The sequence below is a fragment of the Notamacropus eugenii genome, chromosome 2, assembly GCF_028372415.1.
Source record: "Notamacropus eugenii isolate mMacEug1 chromosome 2, mMacEug1.pri_v2, whole genome shotgun sequence".
NCBI lineage: Eukaryota > Metazoa > Chordata > Mammalia > Diprotodontia > Macropodidae > Notamacropus > Notamacropus eugenii.
The window spans coordinates 225,440,654-225,461,999 of NC_092873.1; the positions used below are offsets into that span (position 1 = coordinate 225,440,654).

Sequence of the window (21,346 nt, forward strand, 5' to 3'; positions counted from 1 at the left end):
GTGAAGAAATGCTAGTGGTCAAAAACACAAGACATGATTACATTTTGTTACTTTATCTAAATCTTCCTTAATCCTGTTTCCTCCATTCTTACCTCCCTTTACACTCTTCTTTCCTTTCTACTTACCCCTTTTTGTTTTCAAGAAGGTGTTTTAGCAAATCCCTCTCAATGACAACAAAGGGAAGAAAAAGTCAAGTAGGGAACAGAGATAAATGAAGAATAGCCAAGTGTTGAAGTTTTAAAATAATTTGGGGAGCTCTTTTAAGGTAGGTTTTGAATCTGTCAAACTAGGATATAAAATTTGTAGCCTTTCCTAAGGCAATACAAGTAAACCACAGACAAAATACAGTTTCAGCTATACAATGAGACAACATGTATGTTATGCTGAATTAAAAAACCTCAAAAGAACTCAACACAGGCAAAGAACCCAGACCAAATAAGCCCAAAGCTACACCATTTGCGGTGTTACACAACGACATTGCATAAATATTTACAGAGGCATAAGCATATAAATATATATAATGTATAAAGCATACAAATAAAATAGTAGTTATAACAGTGCAGTAATACTTGTATATGGTCAATAAAACAATGAATTAGCCAATGAACACTTGAAATCAATTAATTTAGCTGTCACAGATCATTCCTTTAGATGTGACAACCATTTTACAGATTTTAAAAGAACGTATATTCCACCTAATGTTAAGATGACTTGACAATACGGAAAATGGCAAAAATATATTTCCCATTATGTAAGCACACAAAATTAAAAAACAAGAAAACAAAAAACCAAAGCCTGCCACCATTCCCATTTAAGCACTCCACTGAACCATGCATAACAGCTTTAAAAAAAAAAAAAAGACCAAAACAATGAATGGAAATTCAGGGTTAATAAAATTAATTTCAAACAAGCAAGCTAAGTGATTGACTTACAGGATCAGCTGGTGCAATGTTAGAATCAAATTGGGTCAGAGTTTGTGAGCTTGAAGAGCGTTCACTAAATGTCTCCCACTGCTGAACAGACAGAGGAGAGACAAGTCAGCATGATGAGAAAGATGGAGTAAAAGATCACTGGAGAAGATTTAGCAAAGTAATTCAGGAGTTGCACTGCAAGTTATGCGTAGTAGGCCTCACTTAGAATAAAATCCCATAATATTATTTATTTTTCATAAATATCTTACATATTCCAATTTACTTTCCTATCCTAAATGTGTACCATTTTAATATGGTCAGAGATATTTGATCTATTTTGAACTCTTTAGAAATGTTGGAAATTTGAAGGTCAGAAAAGTACCACAAAATATTTGGAAAGTAAAATGTTAAGTGGTAACGATTCTCAGGAGTTAAAAAAAAAACTCCTTTAAGAGAATTATCTAGAACAGGGGTGGGGAACCTTCAGCCTTGATGCCACATGTGGCCTTCTAGATTCTTAAATGGAGCCTTTTGATCAAATCCAAATTTTACAGAACAAATCCTTTTAGTAAAAGGTCACTTGAGGATCTAGAAGGCCATATGTGGCCTCAAGGCTACAGTTTCCCCACCCCTGATTTCTAGAAGAAAAACTAAAACTCTATTCAAAATATTGCTGGTACAGAATTTAATGAAGCTATTAATTTCTTAGTTGAAAATATTATTCGAGTATGACTTAGCAGTGCAACCCCTGAAGGATGATTATATTATGTATGTGCACATATTTAATACAAATGTATAGATATTTAATTATATATAATTGAGACATAATGCAAAGAATTCTTGAATATATATTTGAGTTTTTGTCAATTTGTAGCAAGTCAACCCCTGCAATCAGCACTACAGAACATGGCCATGCCAGATAACAAGACAGAACTGCCAATCAAGGCATCCCCATTCATGCTAGAAAAATTAGCCACAATGAGAGCAAATCAAGCATTATATATCTTTAAATACAAAAAAAACTACTCTTCTAAAAGAGGTACACTGAAAAAAATTATACCTCTGCATATATATATATATCTATATATACACATATATATCAGTGGAATGATGGGTCTACTTTAATACGTATGGCAGGTAAAATTTCAAAATGAAAAAGGCTATTTTGCAGAACAATTTAGTGAGACTATAAATAAGAACCTTCATATGAGAAATTAACATTAACAATATCAATATAAAATTTAGTTTTTACAGCAACTTGTAATATAAAAACTATATAAACTCAAAATATGTTTTGGAGAGAAGGGGTAGGAGGACAACTAACCTTTGAAATGGGGGAGAGGGAGAAACCAACATAAATGCTGTATATATACACACTAATGTCAACATACATATACATCTATCCCATCTATCCCAAATCTCCATCTATACTTCAGAATGGAACTGTTGTGCCTCTTATATCTCCCTACCACTTCAGAAGTACCCAATTTGATATATTATGAAGTAAAATGTTATATAAGCATATTTCTAGTCCATTCCAAGTGTAAGGTTCTATATTCTAGGTTAAACTGTTGAAATTACCTGGGGAAAGAACAGGATAATTTAGCATTCCCCTTCGCTAAAGAACCACTTTATTTCATATAGAAGTAGAAATTTTATCAGGAAATCTTTATTTTTTGCTTTTTATTATTATTAATAACAACAACTGCTAGGGAAAATAAATTAGTCACTGATGCTTACTGTATGGACACAAATGAAATAAACATTAATCTTTTTGTTTACATTTGTTTGTCAAATGAATAGCTTAAATTTTAGACTGTAAGCTCCTTGAGGGCAGTGACTTTTGATTTTTGTCTTTGTATTCCTAGTACTTAAGCACAGTGCTGGATATATAGTAGGTACTTAACAAAAGTTTGTTGACTGATTAAATTCCAAAGTCAAAGCCTATGGCTTACTCTTCTTTATATTCCTACATGTTTTTAGGTAAATAATTTTGATCTTTATACACTATGTTTGATCAATAAGTCCTTAATATCAAAGTTGGTTACACCAGTATAACTCAATTTCTTAAATCATCCAATAGGAATATAACTTGATCACATGAGGGAATACAACAAATACTGGTCTTAGAAGATGGAGGTTTGAGTCCTGGCTTCACAGTTTTTTATGATTTTGGTTAAGTGACTTAACTGCCTCCACCTCAGTTTTCATATCTAAAATTGGAATAACAATAAATAACACCTAGTTTTATAGGTTATTTGTGAGGATAAAGCAAAAAGATATGTGTAAAAAAAAAAATCTTTGAAACTCTAAAGCATTATGTGAATACGAACTGCTATTATTAGGATGAAAGACAAACAGATATAAAGACTAAAGACCCAATAACAGGTTTTTAATGAATAAAGTATCTAGTCATGTTAAGGGATATTAAGCACTACAGCTTTCTTTAGAACTAGAAGATCTCAGAGACCATCCAGTCCAACTCCCTTTCTTTCACAGATAAGAAAATACAGGCTAATTGAAGTGACCTGCTCTGGTCACAAAAGTAAAAACATAAAGAGATGGAACTGACTCTAGTCAGTGTTCTTTCCATACTGTCATCAGCAACTTGTCTTAATAATGAAGTAACATAAATGTGGCACAGCAGACAGATCATTAGGTTTGGAGTCAGAAGACCTAGAATCCAGACTGTGATTCAGATGTTCATTAGTATGATCTTGCATGAGTCAATCTTTTAGGGCTTTATTTTCTTCATCTGTAAAGAGGAATGGTAACACTTGTACTACCTAACCCCCAGATCTGTTTTGAGTAAACTGTTTTATAAATCTTAAGTGTTACATATACTTTTAAAAAATTCAATATAAAAAATTTCCCCGATAGAACAAAAGCTGGAAAAACTATAGTTTCAATGCTTTTTTCCTATAAGTCCCTGGTAGACCTTTAAGTTCCTTCAAAATCTAATCTTCATATTCATTTTGGCCACTGAAAAAGCAAAATCACTTATGGCTTTCTATCCATATTTCAAATTTACGAATTTAATGCCCTGAAAATTAATGGTGTAACACTTATGATTCTTTATTCAGTATCATGGCATGAAGGTCATTATAGCTGTCACCATTTACTATCAAAAAAACTGGAAATTTGAGATGCTATTTTTTTTCTTTCTACATTGCCCAAATTACCTGAGAGTATCTCTGAAGTGACATTTGTGCTTTATGCCAAGATTCTTAAAGAAAAGGGAACCAATTAACCGATGCCTTTCAAATGAGAATATGAAAACTACATTCTATACTACAACACTAACATTTGTTTGCCTTAGAATCGATTTTAAATGTGGTTTAAAATAAAAAGAACACTGAAATGACATTAAAAGTTTGGTTATTAAGGGAAAGTTATAATAGGTTAAATTATGAGAAAATGGTACCATTTGAAATAGAAATTCATATAGATTTTATTGATTTTGTATATTTTCTATACTGTCTCTAATTCCACAATTCTATACTATCTCCAACTCACTAATTTTTCTGATGGTTAACTGACACCACTTAGAGTCAAAGAATAACAGGCCCTCTTTTTCTTAAACATGCTTCATGTGGGTGTAAGACTTCAAATGGTTCAGCTACTGTGAATTTTTGCAAGAACAGAAAGGGGGAATGTTTTCCATTAAATTTTAAACTTATTAAAACAATATTTATACATTTTAATGCTAATTAAATTTCAATTTAATAAAATCTTATGCTATATTTAATCATAATAAGCATTCTAAAAAATGCTTTAAAAAACTAGACTGACACTACAAAAACCTTAAGTTAGTTTTATATATGACAACTTTTATTACTTAAAGAAATTTTTAAAGTCATCTTGTGTATATCTCTACTTCAGAATTAAAAACTAGATCCGTTATATACTCAAGTACACTGGAATACAGACAGATATAAACAAAGAAGAAAGTGATTAAGAAAAATCTCTGGATGTTTATTACTGAAAATGAAGATCAGATCTGGAAAGCTATGAATTTTCTGGTACTGGGTATGGTCTAAAAGGGAAATTAAATATAAGAGGTAGGGTGGCACATTGGATAGAGGTGGTAGTCTTATGACTTGGGAAAACGTGGCCCAAATTCTGCCTCAGACAAACGTATGACCACAGACAAACCAGTTAACACATTTGAATCTCAAAATCCTTATCTGTAAAATGGAGATAACAATATCTAGAGCACCTACCTCACAGGGATGCAATGAAGTTCAACTGAGATCATATATGAAAAGCATTTTACAAATTTTAAAGTAGTACAAATAATGATAATTATTATATTAAATTAAAGTTCAGAAAAGTCATAGCAGCCTAGTGGATAGAAGGTTATAAACCTAAAGACCTAGATTCAAGTCCTGTCTCTGACATATACAACTGTATGGAAGGGCAAGTCAATTATCCTATCAGTGTCCCAGGCAACTATTAAAGACTATAAATTGTACACACATTTCCAGTTTGCACTGGAGGAAACTTTCACTTATGAAATCACAGCTTGGGACTACCCTATCCTATGTTATTCTTCTTTCTCCAACTCCACCCCCTAACTTAGAGTATAAGATGATACAGTAAGAATCAAAAGCTCACTGCTTCAAAAAGAAAACTTTCTAAAATTTTACACATACACAAATATATATTGAGTTACAGAAATGATGACTTTACTTAGTAGGATATTGGCATGACCTCTAAATTTCCTTTTGATTTTAAGATTCCATGACAGTGTCAAAAATAACTTAACACTTTGAAGAATAAGAAAAGTAACTACCTAACAACTCAACATCTGAAGTACTCATTTTTTCTTTTCATATTTTTGCTTAATTTTATAATCTTCCATAAATGAATTAATAAGCAAATATTCCCACATCAAAGAAAAGGGAAGGTTTGCTAACCTCACTGCTTTGATTCAGTTCTGGCCAGGTCTGGTTTAATGATGGCATTGATGGTGACTTGCTTGGAGGTGCTTCTGCAGGGGACCCTGAGTAACCTACCTCACCTGACTGATCGCCAACATCTGAAATTTAAACACACAAACCAAAAAACAAGTCAGATACCATATTTGGAAATACTAATTTAAAAAAAAATGCCCACAAACTCTTTTACATAATGGTCAGTTTATATGGTTTGTATTTTTCATCTCATCTTCCTTGGATAGACATTTAAAATTGCTAGACAATATTGCTACTTGGTATTTGTCTTCACCTTAAATCACAAAATCACCTGTTATATATACATACACAAAATTACATGTGATCTATGATCTCAGAATTAAGGAATTTCAAGGAAAAAATTCTTAAATTAATAGCAAAATGCTCATTTTCCAAGAAAACAAATTCTTTAGTGATAAAGGAAGAAGAAACAGTATATTAATAATAATGTAATACTATTTATCCACTATCAATCAGTAAGACATGTCTCAAATTGTTTTTCCTAGAAATGGTGATGAATTTCCACTAACTCATTTACATTCTCTCTCTATCTCTCACTGTTGTTACCAACAGCGTACAAGACAGCCAGTGATTTAAGTATGTAGCCATGGAATGGCATACAGTTAACTAGTATGAATGGGAATTCAACTCATTACATGGTTCTTACATGGTTCTTAACCAACTAAGCTGGTAAACCACAGATCCATGAAGCTATTTTGTATTGTTTTCTCAAGCATTTTATGAGGTATCAGTCTTCTTTAACCATAATAAATTCCCTTATTGCTATGAATAATGCTTAGTTTAAAATAATCAGTAATTTTCATCACAATCCATTAACAAAGGCTAGTCTCATGAGAAATTTATTTATGCTCAGGTTAAACTTTATAAAACATTTATTTATAATTCCTTTTGACCAACAGAAATAATTTTATTCTTCCTATGTTTTATACATATCCTTGAATACATTCAACAGTTTAAAAGAATAAATAATTGCTAAATTAATAAAACAAGCATGAATAGTGGTTAGGACTTGGGTCATGAATCTGGAAATTTAGATTTTATTCCCAGATCTATCACTATACTGCCAATGTGACCTTGGGCAAGTCATGTAAACCATAGTATCTCAATTTCTCCATCAAAAGAAAAGAATATTTGTCAAAATTTATATTGTATTATAAATGGTTAAAGTCTGTTGCATAATACAAAGCAGCACTGGATGCATTTTTTTTGACATTTCAAAGTATATGCAAGTAGATACTTCAAGTAACAGTTATTTTTTATGCCTTTTTCTAAATTCCTTTATTTATTAGATCTTTCTAGAACTAAATTAATTGTGTTTTAAATATCTGATGAGAACACACTCTCCTTCTTGGTGTTATATCATAGATATAGTGATTAATTCAAAGTATTACCAGGTTCTGCCTCACCACCCTAATTTTCTGCTGTTGCAAGTCATAGGACTATAAGTTCTAATTTTCAATCTAGACTGTTTTTCTTTTTTTACCTCTCAAATATTAATATTTCTTTTCAATCCTTTCAGTTCTTAATAAAGGACCTGCCTTAGTATTGCTAATGTGAGGAGCAATAAAGAAACAATAAAACAGACGCCGGCCTTAGGCACTGTTCTACAAGATAACTTGATCATAACACTTCTATGATATTTTACAAAACTAATGTACTGTGATAAAATAACAGCATTAATTCACTTTTGGGATATTCTGGAGTTAGAAATGGAAAGAAATTCAGGCCTTTTTTTTTGCAATGAATAAAAGTATGAATGGAAAGGGAGGTGGGGAAAGTGGAAAGCAGTTACCTACACCTTGACAGATTACTGAAATGACTCTCTAATAGGAACTGACAATTGAAAAAGGTCTCAAGGAGACTAAAATCAGGTTGACATTTCAGGGAAGAGAAATGGATAAAATCAGAATGACACTTTAAAGGTGGTACATTTTAAAGGGGCCAATTTAAAGCAAAACTGTATTACACAGATGTAGCTATAAAGGCTATTTTAGCTCCATTTAGATTCAAGTATACACAGAAAGAAAACTATAGAGAATTAAGTTGAGGAATTTGTCTACTACAAGGCAGGCCCAAGACCTTGACTCAATCTCGAATCAAAACTACTGGCTCAAGCTTACTGTTATCCTTTAGCTTTGAGATATTAGGCTACTCTGGGCAATCTAGAGCTACTCTGTATTACAGCAGACTCTGGAACTCAACTTTTATACTTGTAGGAGTAGCATAGTATGGACCTAGTCTCTACAATCACTTAAGTGTATACATGTATTAGATACGCAATACAATTTGTTTTCCCACATCCTCCAGACCATCTAAATAATTACTCCAAGCATAAATCAGCTATGTACCTCTACAAAAGCCACATGATGATGTTTTAGTTTGGCTCCTATTTCTTGTATAAAGCTATGAATGGTAAGAGAAAAGCAGTAAAGTACATTTGGAAAAGAAAAAAAGCTCATTCCTACGAGAAGCTGGCAGTCACTCATTTGAGAAGGAGCATCAGGTCTGACAATAATGTACACCTTCATCAACTTTGTTTCATATATAGGATCCAGCAAATTATAGCTTCATATCCACATATAAAAGTTAGTCCTTAAGACTTTATCCTTGTGGAGGCAGGGGTGTAAATTTACTCTTACCTGATGCAGTGTTCCAACCTAGCCTCCTGCTGGAACACTGTGTCAACCCTGCCTCCCTCCTGCTGGTTCTGTTCTGCCCCTGACATCATCACAGAGCATCAGGGCTGAAAAAGAAGAGTACGATCCTAAATTATTTTTTAAGCCAACCCCAAAAGTGTTTTTACTCAAAAGGCACTTTCCATGTATAAAGAGTGCTCTGGAAGAGATAACACACTATAACTACACTAGTATTCTGTTTACCTACTTTTTAGATGTAATGATTGCATTAAATGAGACGAGACCACTCACTCAAGTAAGATTAGGAAGTCAAAAAGCTCCTGACAAAATATTGCCAATATTTTCTATTTGGAAAGATCCTAAAATATCCTAGAAATCTGCCTCTCATCCCTCTTCCTCCTAAGCTATATACTCCTTGGCCTAAAGCTATCTAACCCTATATGACTGATGATACTCGTTCATCTTATTCACTGATAGACAATACGCACCATTTGAACTTAGTTTCTTGATATTACACTAACTGGTTTATTTAAATTTTATTTTGAACCAGACTGTACTTTTTTAATCCACTAACACTATTATGCTTTCAAAGAGTATGTTTACTCATCCTTTAGTTATCTGTCCTTTTCCTTTCTTCTATTAGGTTATCAAATTTAAAATGAACCCTAAGTGCCTCAAGTCAAAGTTCACTTTATCTTCTATTTACCTTAAATGCCACTTTTAGAAGGAAAAAAACTCAACATAAAAAACTAACTAGCTCTGATCTTAAGTCTTAGAGAATAATGCATGTATTGTGATTTCCCCCTATGCCCCCCCCACCTAAAGTAATCAGAATTAAGTTTTAAATTTCCTTTTCCTAGTTACTAGGAAACTAAATAGTCAAATTCATGTTCAATTGCAGTATTCATATCAAAAGCTTGGTAGCATTTTTGAAATACTTATGTTCCTTTTAGAAGGTATGTATTCTTTTACTTTTAACTGTCCTACTATTTTGTTTTCTGTTTAACTCTGAGATCAACCCTTATAGAAGCAGATATAGCTCTCTATTACTTTCTACGTCTGGAGAAAGCCTGCCTTGTTGGTCTACAAAGGTAAAATTCAAATCATTTGGTGGCAGCTGCCAAAATGAACAATAGTACCTAATAGGAAAATAACCAATATCTAAAATGCTAAACCACAAATTCAAATCAAGAGCATGATAGCAGCAGGAGTAAGTATTAACTGAACTGTAAACTCCTTAAAGGTAGGCACTGTACTTTATTATCTTCTATAGTATTTAGCACAATGCATTACACATAAAACAATATTTCTCAAATTGAATTTAATAATGGATTCTCATGTTATAATAACATTAGTATGATATGATTTCTACATTCAAAGGATAATATTTAAAATTATAATCACTTCCATGGACCTATGATAGCAAGATAAAAGTAAATTCTCTTATGCAAAAGGAAGTTTATTTTTAATAAGTACTCAGTAAGGCCGAGATAAAAACTTTATATATATTTTTGAAACAAGAGGAAGAAACAAGACCTGAATCTGTGCTATAAAAATATTATTGTACTAAATGAGGAATACAAGTACAAACTTGTTATGATGGAAAAAAATTTAAAGTCTCTTACTGTGTATCCTTAAATTTTCAATGTGGTTAATTAACAGTGTAGTTAAATTGTCAATAAATCTGAACTACCCATTTCCTGAACAAGTCTAACAAGTCTAAATTTAGAGAAAGTTAAATGTACCAAGTAATAGTATTCATCAAAGAAGTCCTAAAAGTCACCTACAAATCAAGGTTAAAAAAAAGAACAGATAAGAATTATCTTAAAAACAAACACAAAATCTAGAAACCAAACAACAGATTGATGAATTTGGATGACCTAAGAAATGACAGCACATCAGAAATCTTAACAAAATTACACACAGGAGATTAAGATTACTTTGAGCACCTGTCAATCTGCCTCACCATGCTATTAGCTTTCAAAAGACTTAAGTTATGTGGAACATCCATCATCTCCTACATTATTATCCCTACTCCACAGTTTACACACAATTTTGCAATTCTGACCTTATACTGCCAAACGATGTACTAAATGGGATTTAATTTATAAAACCTTGAGATTTAAATTAACTGGTGCTTATAACTAGCTAATTTACAATCAGATGATATGATTTATGAGTCATACCAACCACCAATAATCCTTAACACGTCTTCAGCAGAGCAAGAACAACTAGGGCTTTTTACAAGTGAATGAAATACATACTCAAAGAAACACATACACGCACACACACATGCACACACATTAAAGAAATTTTATATATAGCTACATTAAAGTTATAATGCAATACCTCATTATAATGGGGAAGTAACCCTGAGTCTTTAAAGACCATGCCAGCCAAGCAAGCACAAGCTCCACATGGTCCTACTAAACTGGAAAAGTTTAAAATACGGGATAGACTGTGTCTGACATCCAAGAACCAGCCTAAATTCAAAGAGACTTGTTACTAATATACTAGCCAGTAAATGGTGAATGTTTTTGTCCATAACCAACTTATAAAAACCTTCTGTTAAGATACAGAAGGGTTCTGAGCTGTTAGTTAAGGAAATACCCACACCAATGAAACCATGGATCTTTTCAGGCACTACCCTAACTATTTTTATATATCAAATAGTGAGTTTCACAAGAATTTCAGAACACTAAAACCAAGACCTATTAGAATAATGGTCTTGGACTCATAAAACAGATGGAGAAACAGAGAGGGAATGTTTAAAACTTGCCCAAGGTCACATGAGTAATTTGTAAAGCTAGAAGAAATTTAGTATTCTTGACTCTAAGGATTTTGCTCTTATCAACAAAGAAATTTCATGCCTTTTCCTACTCATAAAATAGGCAGCAGTAAAGCCAACCAATTATATTTTCTGGGCTACTGGAGAAACGCTTCCACATATATGTGTACTGTCTTGTTGAAAGCTTATTTCAGAGTTTTAATTTTATTTTAAAGAATACCTCATCATGCATAGGGGAACACCAAACACCATTATATGATCTTAATCAATTTAGAAGGAATTTAATATTCCATAATTTCTAAAGATATGAATCTATTTATGATTTATGAAGTATATATATCTATATCTACATAGATAGATATATGTATATTACTAAGGTTTTCTCAATATAAGAATAAAACTATGCCCATCTCCCTTTTTAGCTTATCTTTGAAATAAAAACCAAACTCATAATTTAACCAAACTCTAAATTTCCAGATTTCTTTGGAATCAGCAGAAAAGACAACTTAGCCACTTAGAGAAAAATTGCCCATGGCACTTTACATTTCAAAAAATTTCTTCAAATAAATCATTAAGCTTGAATTGACCATAAAGTTTTACAAGTTACCAAAACATAAACAGCAATTTTCTTAAGCTATCTATCTTACCTGTTGAATCTTCCAAATCAATCAGTTTCGGCATTAAACTTTCAGGTAGTTTTTCAGGTAAGTCATAACCATTCTTCCTGGCAACTACCAGATGAAAAGCAGCACAAAATTCATCCAGTGTCAAAGCGCCATCTTTATCAAAGTCTGAGAGTTCCCTAAAAGATAAACTTCACTATAAATGATGATCAAATTCTTTCCCAGTCATTTTATTTCTCAATAAGGAAATTATCTTAGAGAAAATTTAATTATAAAAAATAATTAGCAATTAATGCTCTAAAAACAAACGTTCTCTTTCAATTAATGTTTATAGTTTGAAATTCAACAGACTTAAACTATGATTCATTTATATGTACTGGCTTGTATCTTCAAAATTTGGAATTTACAGTTGTACTGTTATAATTTTACAATAATGTTCTACAATTAAATTTCTTAGGAAAAATATAAGTAATGTTTCAAGAAAATGTTTTGTCATTTAATCTGACATACTCTACTTTGATTTTCATCATCCATTCAAAAACAATTTGTTCTGAACAAGTCATCCAATGATTGTGTTTCAAATCACATAGCAGTCTATGTCTGTGATGGAAGGTGAGTATTGTGATTAAGCCCATGTCTTAGTATGGGACTTATCACAAACTTGTTCAGAGACAAGTGATCAACTCAACCATGCATGAGCAAACTGACTTTAATTCCATGCATTTCAACAGCATCATGTTGGCAGTATGAAATAACTGATACAGCTTTATGGATTCTAGACTTCTAGAAAGTATGAACTGACACTTTTGTATTATCTTTTATGGTTTTTATTGTAGAAAGAAAGATGTCAATGGTTGTGATGAGTTAATATTGGGCATCACTGGGTTTGTTTATGGTAGACAGTCTACTATGATGTTATCTCTGAAAGACTACCAGTTGGAAATTCTTCTGAAACAAAATATACGGCCCAACTATGACACTCCACACTTACCAAATATGAGAAAGTTCAAGAATAGGTAGTTTTGATTTTGTAAAAAACTCTTTAGCTGCAGATCCTGAAATATTAAAACAGTGATGTTTAATGTTGATTGTAAATTTACAGATCTAAGGACAAAAATCTGAGGTATAAGAGGACATTTTATTATTGGGAGAGTTCTCTTTAGAGTAAAATGCATAGGGTTTTGGTGGGTTGTTTTTGGTCCCAGTGAATATAAACCCTTTGTAAATAAATCATACCAAGTCAAGAATTATAAATTCTTTACAGATTGTCCAAATATGACAACTGAAAAGTCTCTGAAATAGTACCTGAAGTTATGAAACTGAGACTAGGGCCTGCCATGTCTATAATAATTTCTGTTTTTTAGCAACTCACCTGGAATAAATCCGTTTAGATCAGGTTGAATGGTTTTAAACTGATTTACATAATACTGTCTTTGTTCATCTGTTATTTTCCAGGGATCATCATAACTACTGGATTGCCTACGAATTTCATTGGCAGTTGTAGCTGATGCTACAGTTCGTACTGTTGTCTGGTCCTGTAATGAAACATTTTTTCCTCAGTATGTTATCTATCTATATGACCATATGGACCATCGTTTCTAGACTACTTGTCCTTGGAAGTAAAATAAACTTTTTGTAGACTTTTTTAACATCAAAAGCTTCAAACTCATCTGCAAGCCACATATTTATGACAATTAGGTTACCAGGAGTTTATTTGCAAAATGAAATAAATGGGTAGAAATGATGATAATTATGTATGCAACTCAAAGTTATGAGAAATATATGCTAAGAAAGCCAAGCAAAGATATTCCTACATATGGGAACCTTTTAAAAATTCTCTTTAAATTTTAGAAAATTTTTATTTTAAATGAAGCCAAAACCTTTAGTGAACATTCCAGTAAAACTAGACTGTTGCAGAAAAGGGTACAGAACAGATTACTGTTCTCTACAAAATAGTGAACTTCTACTTATGAAATCTGCAATAGCAAAGAATGAAAAAAAAATGACTGCAGCAATAATTGAAATGAAGCAAATAAAATGCAATACCAATAAAATGTCACACCTGGACAGAAGCAGGATGCATGGCTAAAAGAGTACTGGTTGGTGGAGTATCTGCAAAACTGACCCAGTTTTCTTGAGGTGGAGGTGGAGAATGACCGGACCACATTGCATCACCAGTTGAAGAACCTGGAAGAAGAGAAATAAGTCTATAACAAATAAAAATACGCAAATCACAAAAGTTTTCTTTAAATTTAGATGAAAAGAATTAGCCTCTTAGAATTGTTTTGTTCATTTAAAAAACTTATCCCATCTCCTAAATAGTTCGTTTTTTCATCCAACATTGTCATTCTAATATATAGATGAGAATCAACATTCTGGGAAAGCAGATACTAGTCCCCTTTTCTCCCTAGAATCTTACAAAAAACACAGAATGCCTTTCAATATTTCAGTGTAAAAAAAATGCAATAAGGGTTCATCCATTTATAAATCTTCATAGTGATTTCAACTGCTGTATGTAGGCATTAAACTCAGTAAACTAAAATTCTAAAATGTCTTAGAAGACTGACTTTCTTTTACCCAACTCCCTTAAACACTAATCACCATTATTTCTAAATCACTTTATACCCTAAGAGTACATAAATCACAATAAAAATAAAACATACTTGTTTGTGCTTCACTAAATGGTGACCAAAAAGGCCCAGGTCCAGTAAGAGGACGTTCATTATTTCCTCCACTAGGATGACGATTGTGCTTCCTCCATGAGTGTGGAGAAGTTGGAGGGGACTGTTGGGGTGAAACTACTGGAGACGTGGATTCCTAAGGAGAGAGTAAAGGAATTGTAACAAATCACATAAAAATTAACACTTCAGCTTTGCTTTTTCTTTGCCTGTCTTTATTTCCTTTCTCTTGTCTTACTCTCATAGTTAACGTTTCCAGAACTATATATATCAAATAACAAGGACAACAACGGGTATCCTTAACAGACCCCTATGTAGAATGATAAAATTTATAGTGTATCCTCACTGTATACTGATGTTTGCTTTTGGTTTTAGATATTTTAGAATATTCTTTTAAAAATACCAATTATACCTTTATAAGAATTTTAGCATCAATTTTAATAAGAAATTCAGCAAAGTTGCATGCTACAAAGTAAGTTTTAAAAAGTCAACAGCATTTATATGTAACAACAACAAAAACTGAAGAGTCAACAATAAAAAAATCCCATTCAAAATAACTACAAATAGAAAATATTTGGGAATCTATCTACCAAAAAAAGAGCCACATAATACTTGTACAGATTCAGTTGCAAAGTACTTCTTAAATAAAGAATATCTTCAATAGCTGAAGGAATGTTCACTGCTCATGGTTGGCCATGCCAATATAATAAAAAAAATTTTTTTAAATAATACTTGAGTTCATTTACAGACCAAAGGGCTACTAGCTAGACAACATAATAATAAAATTCATTTTCAGGAACAAAGGATCCAGTATATCAAGAGACATGATGAAAAAAAGGTAGGCATTTTCAAACCTCACACTAACTACATTATATAGCAGCAAACATTAAAATTATTTGGTATGGTTAAAAATAGAAAAGTTTATCAATGGAAGACAAGAGAAACAGAAATAATGGAACTGTAATGGTAATTTAAATGGAAAGATCTTTCCCTTCCATTAATAGGCCCATGGATCACATGAAAGTCTGCGTCACACGGTGCCTGTGGTGGGAGGAGTTTGCTGAACAGGTGGAGCAGAAGTGAATCAGGGCTGGGAAAGAGAAAGCAAGCAGCAACTAGTGCGAGTAGGAGAGCTTGTTTGTGATTTGTTTAAGGGAGTTGGTTTGTGGGAAGCCTAACCAAGGGAAGGCTTGGGGATAGTAGGGCCCTCTGCATTGTTATTGTGTATGGATTTCTTTGTTGTTATGATGGATTTGGTTTTCTGGTGCTGGGATTCAGCTTTTTGGCATTTGAATAAATGTTTTGGTTCTGTCTTCCATATGGAGAGTTTACTATATTTTGCAATTCAGAACTGTTCTGGCATACCCATAGTCATACTAGGCACTGTGAATATTACACTGGTGCTACAGGAACACAGTCATTTGGTTTTTGACAAGAATATAAATTATGTAGGAAAGAACTTCCTATTTGCTAAGAACTACTGGGGAAATTGGAAAGAAGTTCAATTGAAATTAGGGTTAGACCATCATCATATTTTACAATAAACTCAGATTCCAAGCACACCCCCAAATTTATGGTAGCGTTCTTTTTTTTTTTTTTTGTGGTAGCAAAGAGCTAGAAAACAAAGTAGATTGCCATCAATCGGGGAATGGCTAAAGTATGACATTAATAATGTAAATGAATATTACTGGCTATAAGAAATAACAAACATTGTCAATAAAAAGCATGGAAAGACATGAACAGAGCAAAATGAAAGCAAGAAGGAAGCAGACTCAAGAAAATTGTGTGTGTTTGTGTGTGTGTATTACAATAATATAACTGGAAAGAACAATCATCATCCCAAAGAGAGAGAGAAAACATGCCTCTCCCCACTCCTATATGGAGGTAGGGAATTGTATTAGCTACTTTCAATTTATTGATCATCTTCACAGGTTTTTTTTTTTTTTCTCATTTAAATTATGTTATAACTGATGGTGTTCTGGGAGGGGAGAAAAGAAATCTAGGAAATATAAAAACAAAAAATATCAATAAAGATCTACTTTGAAAAATAAACATTTTAATTACTGTAGAACTTGCTGGCTCCATTTCTTTGCCATCCAATCTCTTAACCACCTGGAATTTAGTTTTCAATTCACTGAAACAGTTAAAGTTGTCAATACTCTATTATTTTCTCAACTCAATTACCTTTTCTCAGTTCTCATATAGCTTAACCTCTGATATATTTTGGAAACGATTTTTAAAAAATTGTCATGGAGTATCTACATGAAAGGTGAAAAGTTCCTGGAATCATCTCACTTGGAATTATTTTGTCAAAAGAATAAGCATTCATATAATTAGTTAACATTTCCACCTCACATGTAGATGTTTTAGTGTTGTACTGATACCATCTTGAATTGAGGCAGGAAGTTAGAAATAGCCTACGGAAAGAAGACTCTTTTTGTGAATTTCTTTGCTTTACTAAGCAATGTTAAATTAATTTCAGACTATTATGGAAGGAGCTATAGCTGTTTAATAACTGAGAAATCCATATTTTCCCATCCTGAAACACCGATTTCAGTTACATAGACATGAGGTATTTTTATAAAAATAGCTTCCTTTATGGGAGATGAGTGGCGGGCTAGGGGAAGGTTAATGAGAAGACAATGTCTTATTTAAAAGCTTTAAAAGCTGAAACTATACAAAATGTTAATCCTTGTCAGTATACTGTGATCCCTTTTTAACTGCAACATAAAGGGAAAGACATACATTCTTCTTTATGATTATCGTCAGCAAGTAGGTATGTCAGACTCACTGAAAAATAGCCTACAAGACTGACAATGGTGTTTTTTAGCTTAAATAAACTATGTACTGGAGATACTGTTAAAAAAACAAACAACCAAACAAACAAAAAAACCCAACAATCAAAATCACCTACCAAGAACAACCCCACAACCAAACAATAAAAAAACAAAAAATCCTCAAAACTTACAAAGCAACTTTATAGGAAAAAATAAAAGGAACTCAAAGAATATTAAAAGTGCACCCGTATAACATCATTCCAAATTCTCTTCTGGTCTTTAGCTCTTCTTTCCTCTACTCACAATTTCTTGGAGATATTAACTACTGTTACAGCTTTAGCTATGCTCTTTACTCAGAATATATATTTGCATCATACTTCTGCATTTATATTTCTCATCATGGTCTTTTATTCCAGGCTTACGTTTTCAACAACCCATAATTCATCTGCACCTGAAACTTGATGCTGAACTAATTCACTGTCTGAAATAGCACCTTTTCCCAGTTACTACTGATAGCAACCCCATTCAACTTGACTTGCCAAATCTTTAATTATTAATTTATTTTTCCTGCCCCCTCTAATACCTGATCCCATGGCCTATCAATCAACAATTATGATTCAACCTCCTCTATGGCTCTAATTTGATCCTCTCTTTCATTTGAACAGAGACCATTCTAGTCCAAGCTAACACTTCCACTATATATTATTTTATTTTAGCAACTGAGTCTCCTTTATCTCACCTAGGATGACAATGTACATGATAGGCTAAAAAAAAAAAAAAAAAAAAAAAAAAAAGGCAAAGCTCGTAATATAGTTGAGGATATTACACATACATGAATAGCTAGAAAGCAAAAACATGTAAGTAATAATAGCAACACATTACATGAGTGCTCCAATTTTATATAGCAAAAGAATATCTGTGGACTTGGGTTCAAGAGGTTTCTTTTAAAATAGGGGTTAACTTTTATATGTTATGGATCCCTTCATGAATCTGGTAAACCCTGTGGACTTCTTCTTAAAATAATGTTTTACATACATAAATAAAGTACATAGGCTTGACAACAGCTAGCATTTATATGATTTAGGTTTGGAAAATATTTTACATATGGTTATCTAATTTGGTCTTTGCAACAACTCTATAAGGTAGATGCTATTATTATCCCCATTTTACAGATGATGAAACTGAGGCTGAGAGAAATTAAGTAACTTGCCCTGAGTCGCATAATTAATCACCGTTTAAGGCAAGATTTAAAATCAGGTCTTCCTGATGGTAGGTCTATCTTCCTACTACAAAGGAATGACTGTGGACGAAACTAATTACAATGAAATATAGTTAACAAAATATTTTTTTTTGAAAAACAAGTTCATGGAGCCCAGGGAAAGGCTTAAACTATCCCATACTGGTCTCAATATAGTTTACCCCATACGTAAAGTGAGATTTCTTTGAAAGGAAAAAGATGAACATTGAAAAATAATTACAAAAAATTACTCTATCAAAAATATTTCCATGAAGACTTTTATACATTTCTTTCAATTCAAATAAAGATGTTTTATTGATGTTTATTGGCATCTATCTCTGTGTTATGTTCATTGTCATTCTCTTTATTTCAATCTATTAAAAGTCATACCTCAGGTTTTATGAAAGCCACACGTGGGTGCCCCAAAAGTCTTAGAGCAGTCTTAAGCTTCAATGGCTTGGAATTTTGAGATGCTGTATAGTAAGTTACTATTTTTGAATCTACTATAGCACCAATACACATAAGCAGATTCTCAAAAAATGCTTGCTGAACAGTATCTCAACTGATAATATTTATACAATACAGATTACCTGCTGATCTGTAGATGGGCGTGACTGGACGGTATCATGGCTTACAGAGCCCTTTTTGACTTGTACCCTACCAGGTGGTGGAGGAATTACACCTGAATAGGAACCCTGATTCTCAGTATCTGAAGAGTATGAGGTTGTATGCCGAGATTCTTGTTCATTCTTTGAAGCTCCAAATCTGGGCAGGGGGAGATCCTTTACTGTTAAAGACATAATTATTAATAGTAATTTTTAATCAGTTTAAAATTAATAGAACAAGAGATATTTCCATCAGACACTCTGAATTTAATAAGTAGCTACAGCACAATTTATGTGTTTGCTGAACTGAAAAGAACTCAATACTAGAAAAGAACTTTAATGGCTTAGGTAGGACATTTTGTTGTTGCTGTTGAGTCATAGCAGCCATAGCTGACTCTCTGTGACCTCATTGGGGCTTTTTTGGCAAAGATAGTGAAGTGATTTGCCTTTTCTTTCTCCAGCTCATTTTACTGACTTAGAGACTGAGGCAGACAGGATTAAGCACTTGCCCAGGGTCACATAGCTAGTAAGTGTCTGAGGCCACATTTGAACTCAGGAAGATGAGTCTTCCTGACTCCAGGTCTTACACTCTATCTACTGCAGGACCTAATTGCTCTGAAGTAGGGCCTTACTTAGAAACAATGGACTGTACTACCAAAGTGTCTTCGTTCTAATATACCAAGTTTCTAAGTAAAGCATGCTTAGCGTAATGATTAATTTTTAAGTTTAACACACTAGTATTTACTCAAAATATCTTCTCTGTGATTACCTGGCACCTATTAGGGACAAGGTACCAATGGTGAATTGTGTAATACTACAATGAGGCATTAACTAATATTTAATTTATTTCCTGTAAACCAAAGAGTATGCCCAGACACCTTGATTCATCATAACCCGGTCCTCGGCTCAGGCTCCTTTTTCAATTTGGCTAGCAGGTGGAATAATAACTACTGTAGGGGGAAAAAATAATCCATATAAGAAATGATTCAAGATAAGATCAAAATAGGTGTCTTATGGAATCAATCTCAGTACATGCCCATTTTTTGGTTTTATTTTTCAAAATCTCATTTCATAAGGACCACTGAGATAAGAAGAAAAGGGTCCCAATGATAGAAGGAAAGACAGATAAAGAAATAGGCATTTAGACCCACATGCTCAGCAAGGCTGCGAAAAGGTGAAGATCACCATATGGTGAATTTTCAATTCTTGAGAGAACTGGAAATTGAGGGGATGCCCATCAATTGAGGAATGGCTGAAGAAGCTGTGGTATATGAATGTAATGGAATAGTACTGTGCTAAAAGAAATGGTGAGCAGGCAGATTTCAGAAAAACCTGGAAAGACTTGCATGAACTGATGCTCAGTGGAGTGAGCAGAACCAGGAGAACATAGTAACAGCAACAGTGCTCAATGACCAACTTTGTTAAACTTAGCAATGCAATGATCTAAGACAATTACAAAAGACTCATGATGGAAAATGCTATTCACATTCAGAGAAAGAACTAAGCAGTCTGAATGCAGATCGAAGCATACTATTTTTCTTTTTGGGTTTTTTTTTGTATTTTCTTTCTCATAGTTTTTCCCTTTGGTTCTGATTTTTTTTCACAATATGACTAATGTGGAAATACGTTTAATATGATCATATAGCCTATATCAGACTGCATGCTGTCTTAGGGAGGAGATGGGGGGAGACTTTAGAACTCAAAATCTCATAAAAATTAATACTGAAAACTAAAAATTTTTAAAAAGGGTAGAATATCAAAATTTGAAAATGTAAGGAAAGGACATTCTAGTTATAGGAAATAATATGCAGAGATAGAGTATCAAAAACAGACATGACAGTAAGTACTCTAGTTTGGCTGAGGTATAAAGTACTTATGAAATTTTTTTTTGCATTTCTAATACTATCAAAATGAGACAAACAATAAATATTTGTTGATTAAAAAAATAAAATAAAATGTAGTTCTAGAAATCATAAAGGAGCTATTTTCAGGCTGATTTTTAAAAACATCTATTCTTGATTCCAATATTTTTGTTAATCCTTTTTAGAACTGAAAACAGGATAGAACATATCTACTTGGGTCAAACATGGAGCTAGAAAAATTGTCCATGCTTAA

General features: G+C 32.7%; 1 protein-coding gene across 12 annotated transcripts in view; it reads right to left on the reverse strand.

The window, feature by feature from the left end:
• The window catches only part of REPS1 (RALBP1 associated Eps domain containing 1), a 107,472-nt gene that overhangs the window by 33,810 nt on the left and 52,316 nt on the right, over nucleotides 1-21,346 (reverse strand). For 8 of the 12 annotated variants that reach the window (XM_072643462.1, XM_072643459.1, XM_072643457.1 and 5 more), the window contains exons 3-10: nucleotides 19,217-19,413; nucleotides 14,598-14,751; nucleotides 13,997-14,121; nucleotides 13,307-13,469; nucleotides 12,926-12,989; nucleotides 11,959-12,113; nucleotides 5,831-5,952; nucleotides 933-1,013 (exon numbers count right to left, since the gene is read on the reverse strand). In XM_072643462.1, the coding sequence (XP_072499563.1) occupies nucleotides 933-1,013; nucleotides 5,831-5,952; nucleotides 11,959-12,113; nucleotides 12,926-12,989; nucleotides 13,307-13,469; nucleotides 13,997-14,121; nucleotides 14,598-14,751; nucleotides 19,217-19,413 (1,061 nt within the window). The remainder of the gene's footprint in view (nucleotides 1-932; nucleotides 1,014-5,830; nucleotides 5,953-11,958; nucleotides 12,114-12,925; nucleotides 12,990-13,306; nucleotides 13,470-13,996; nucleotides 14,122-14,597; nucleotides 14,752-19,216; nucleotides 19,414-21,346) is intronic. The other 4 variants (XM_072643455.1, XM_072643453.1, XM_072643460.1 and 1 more) reach the window with 2 other exon arrangements.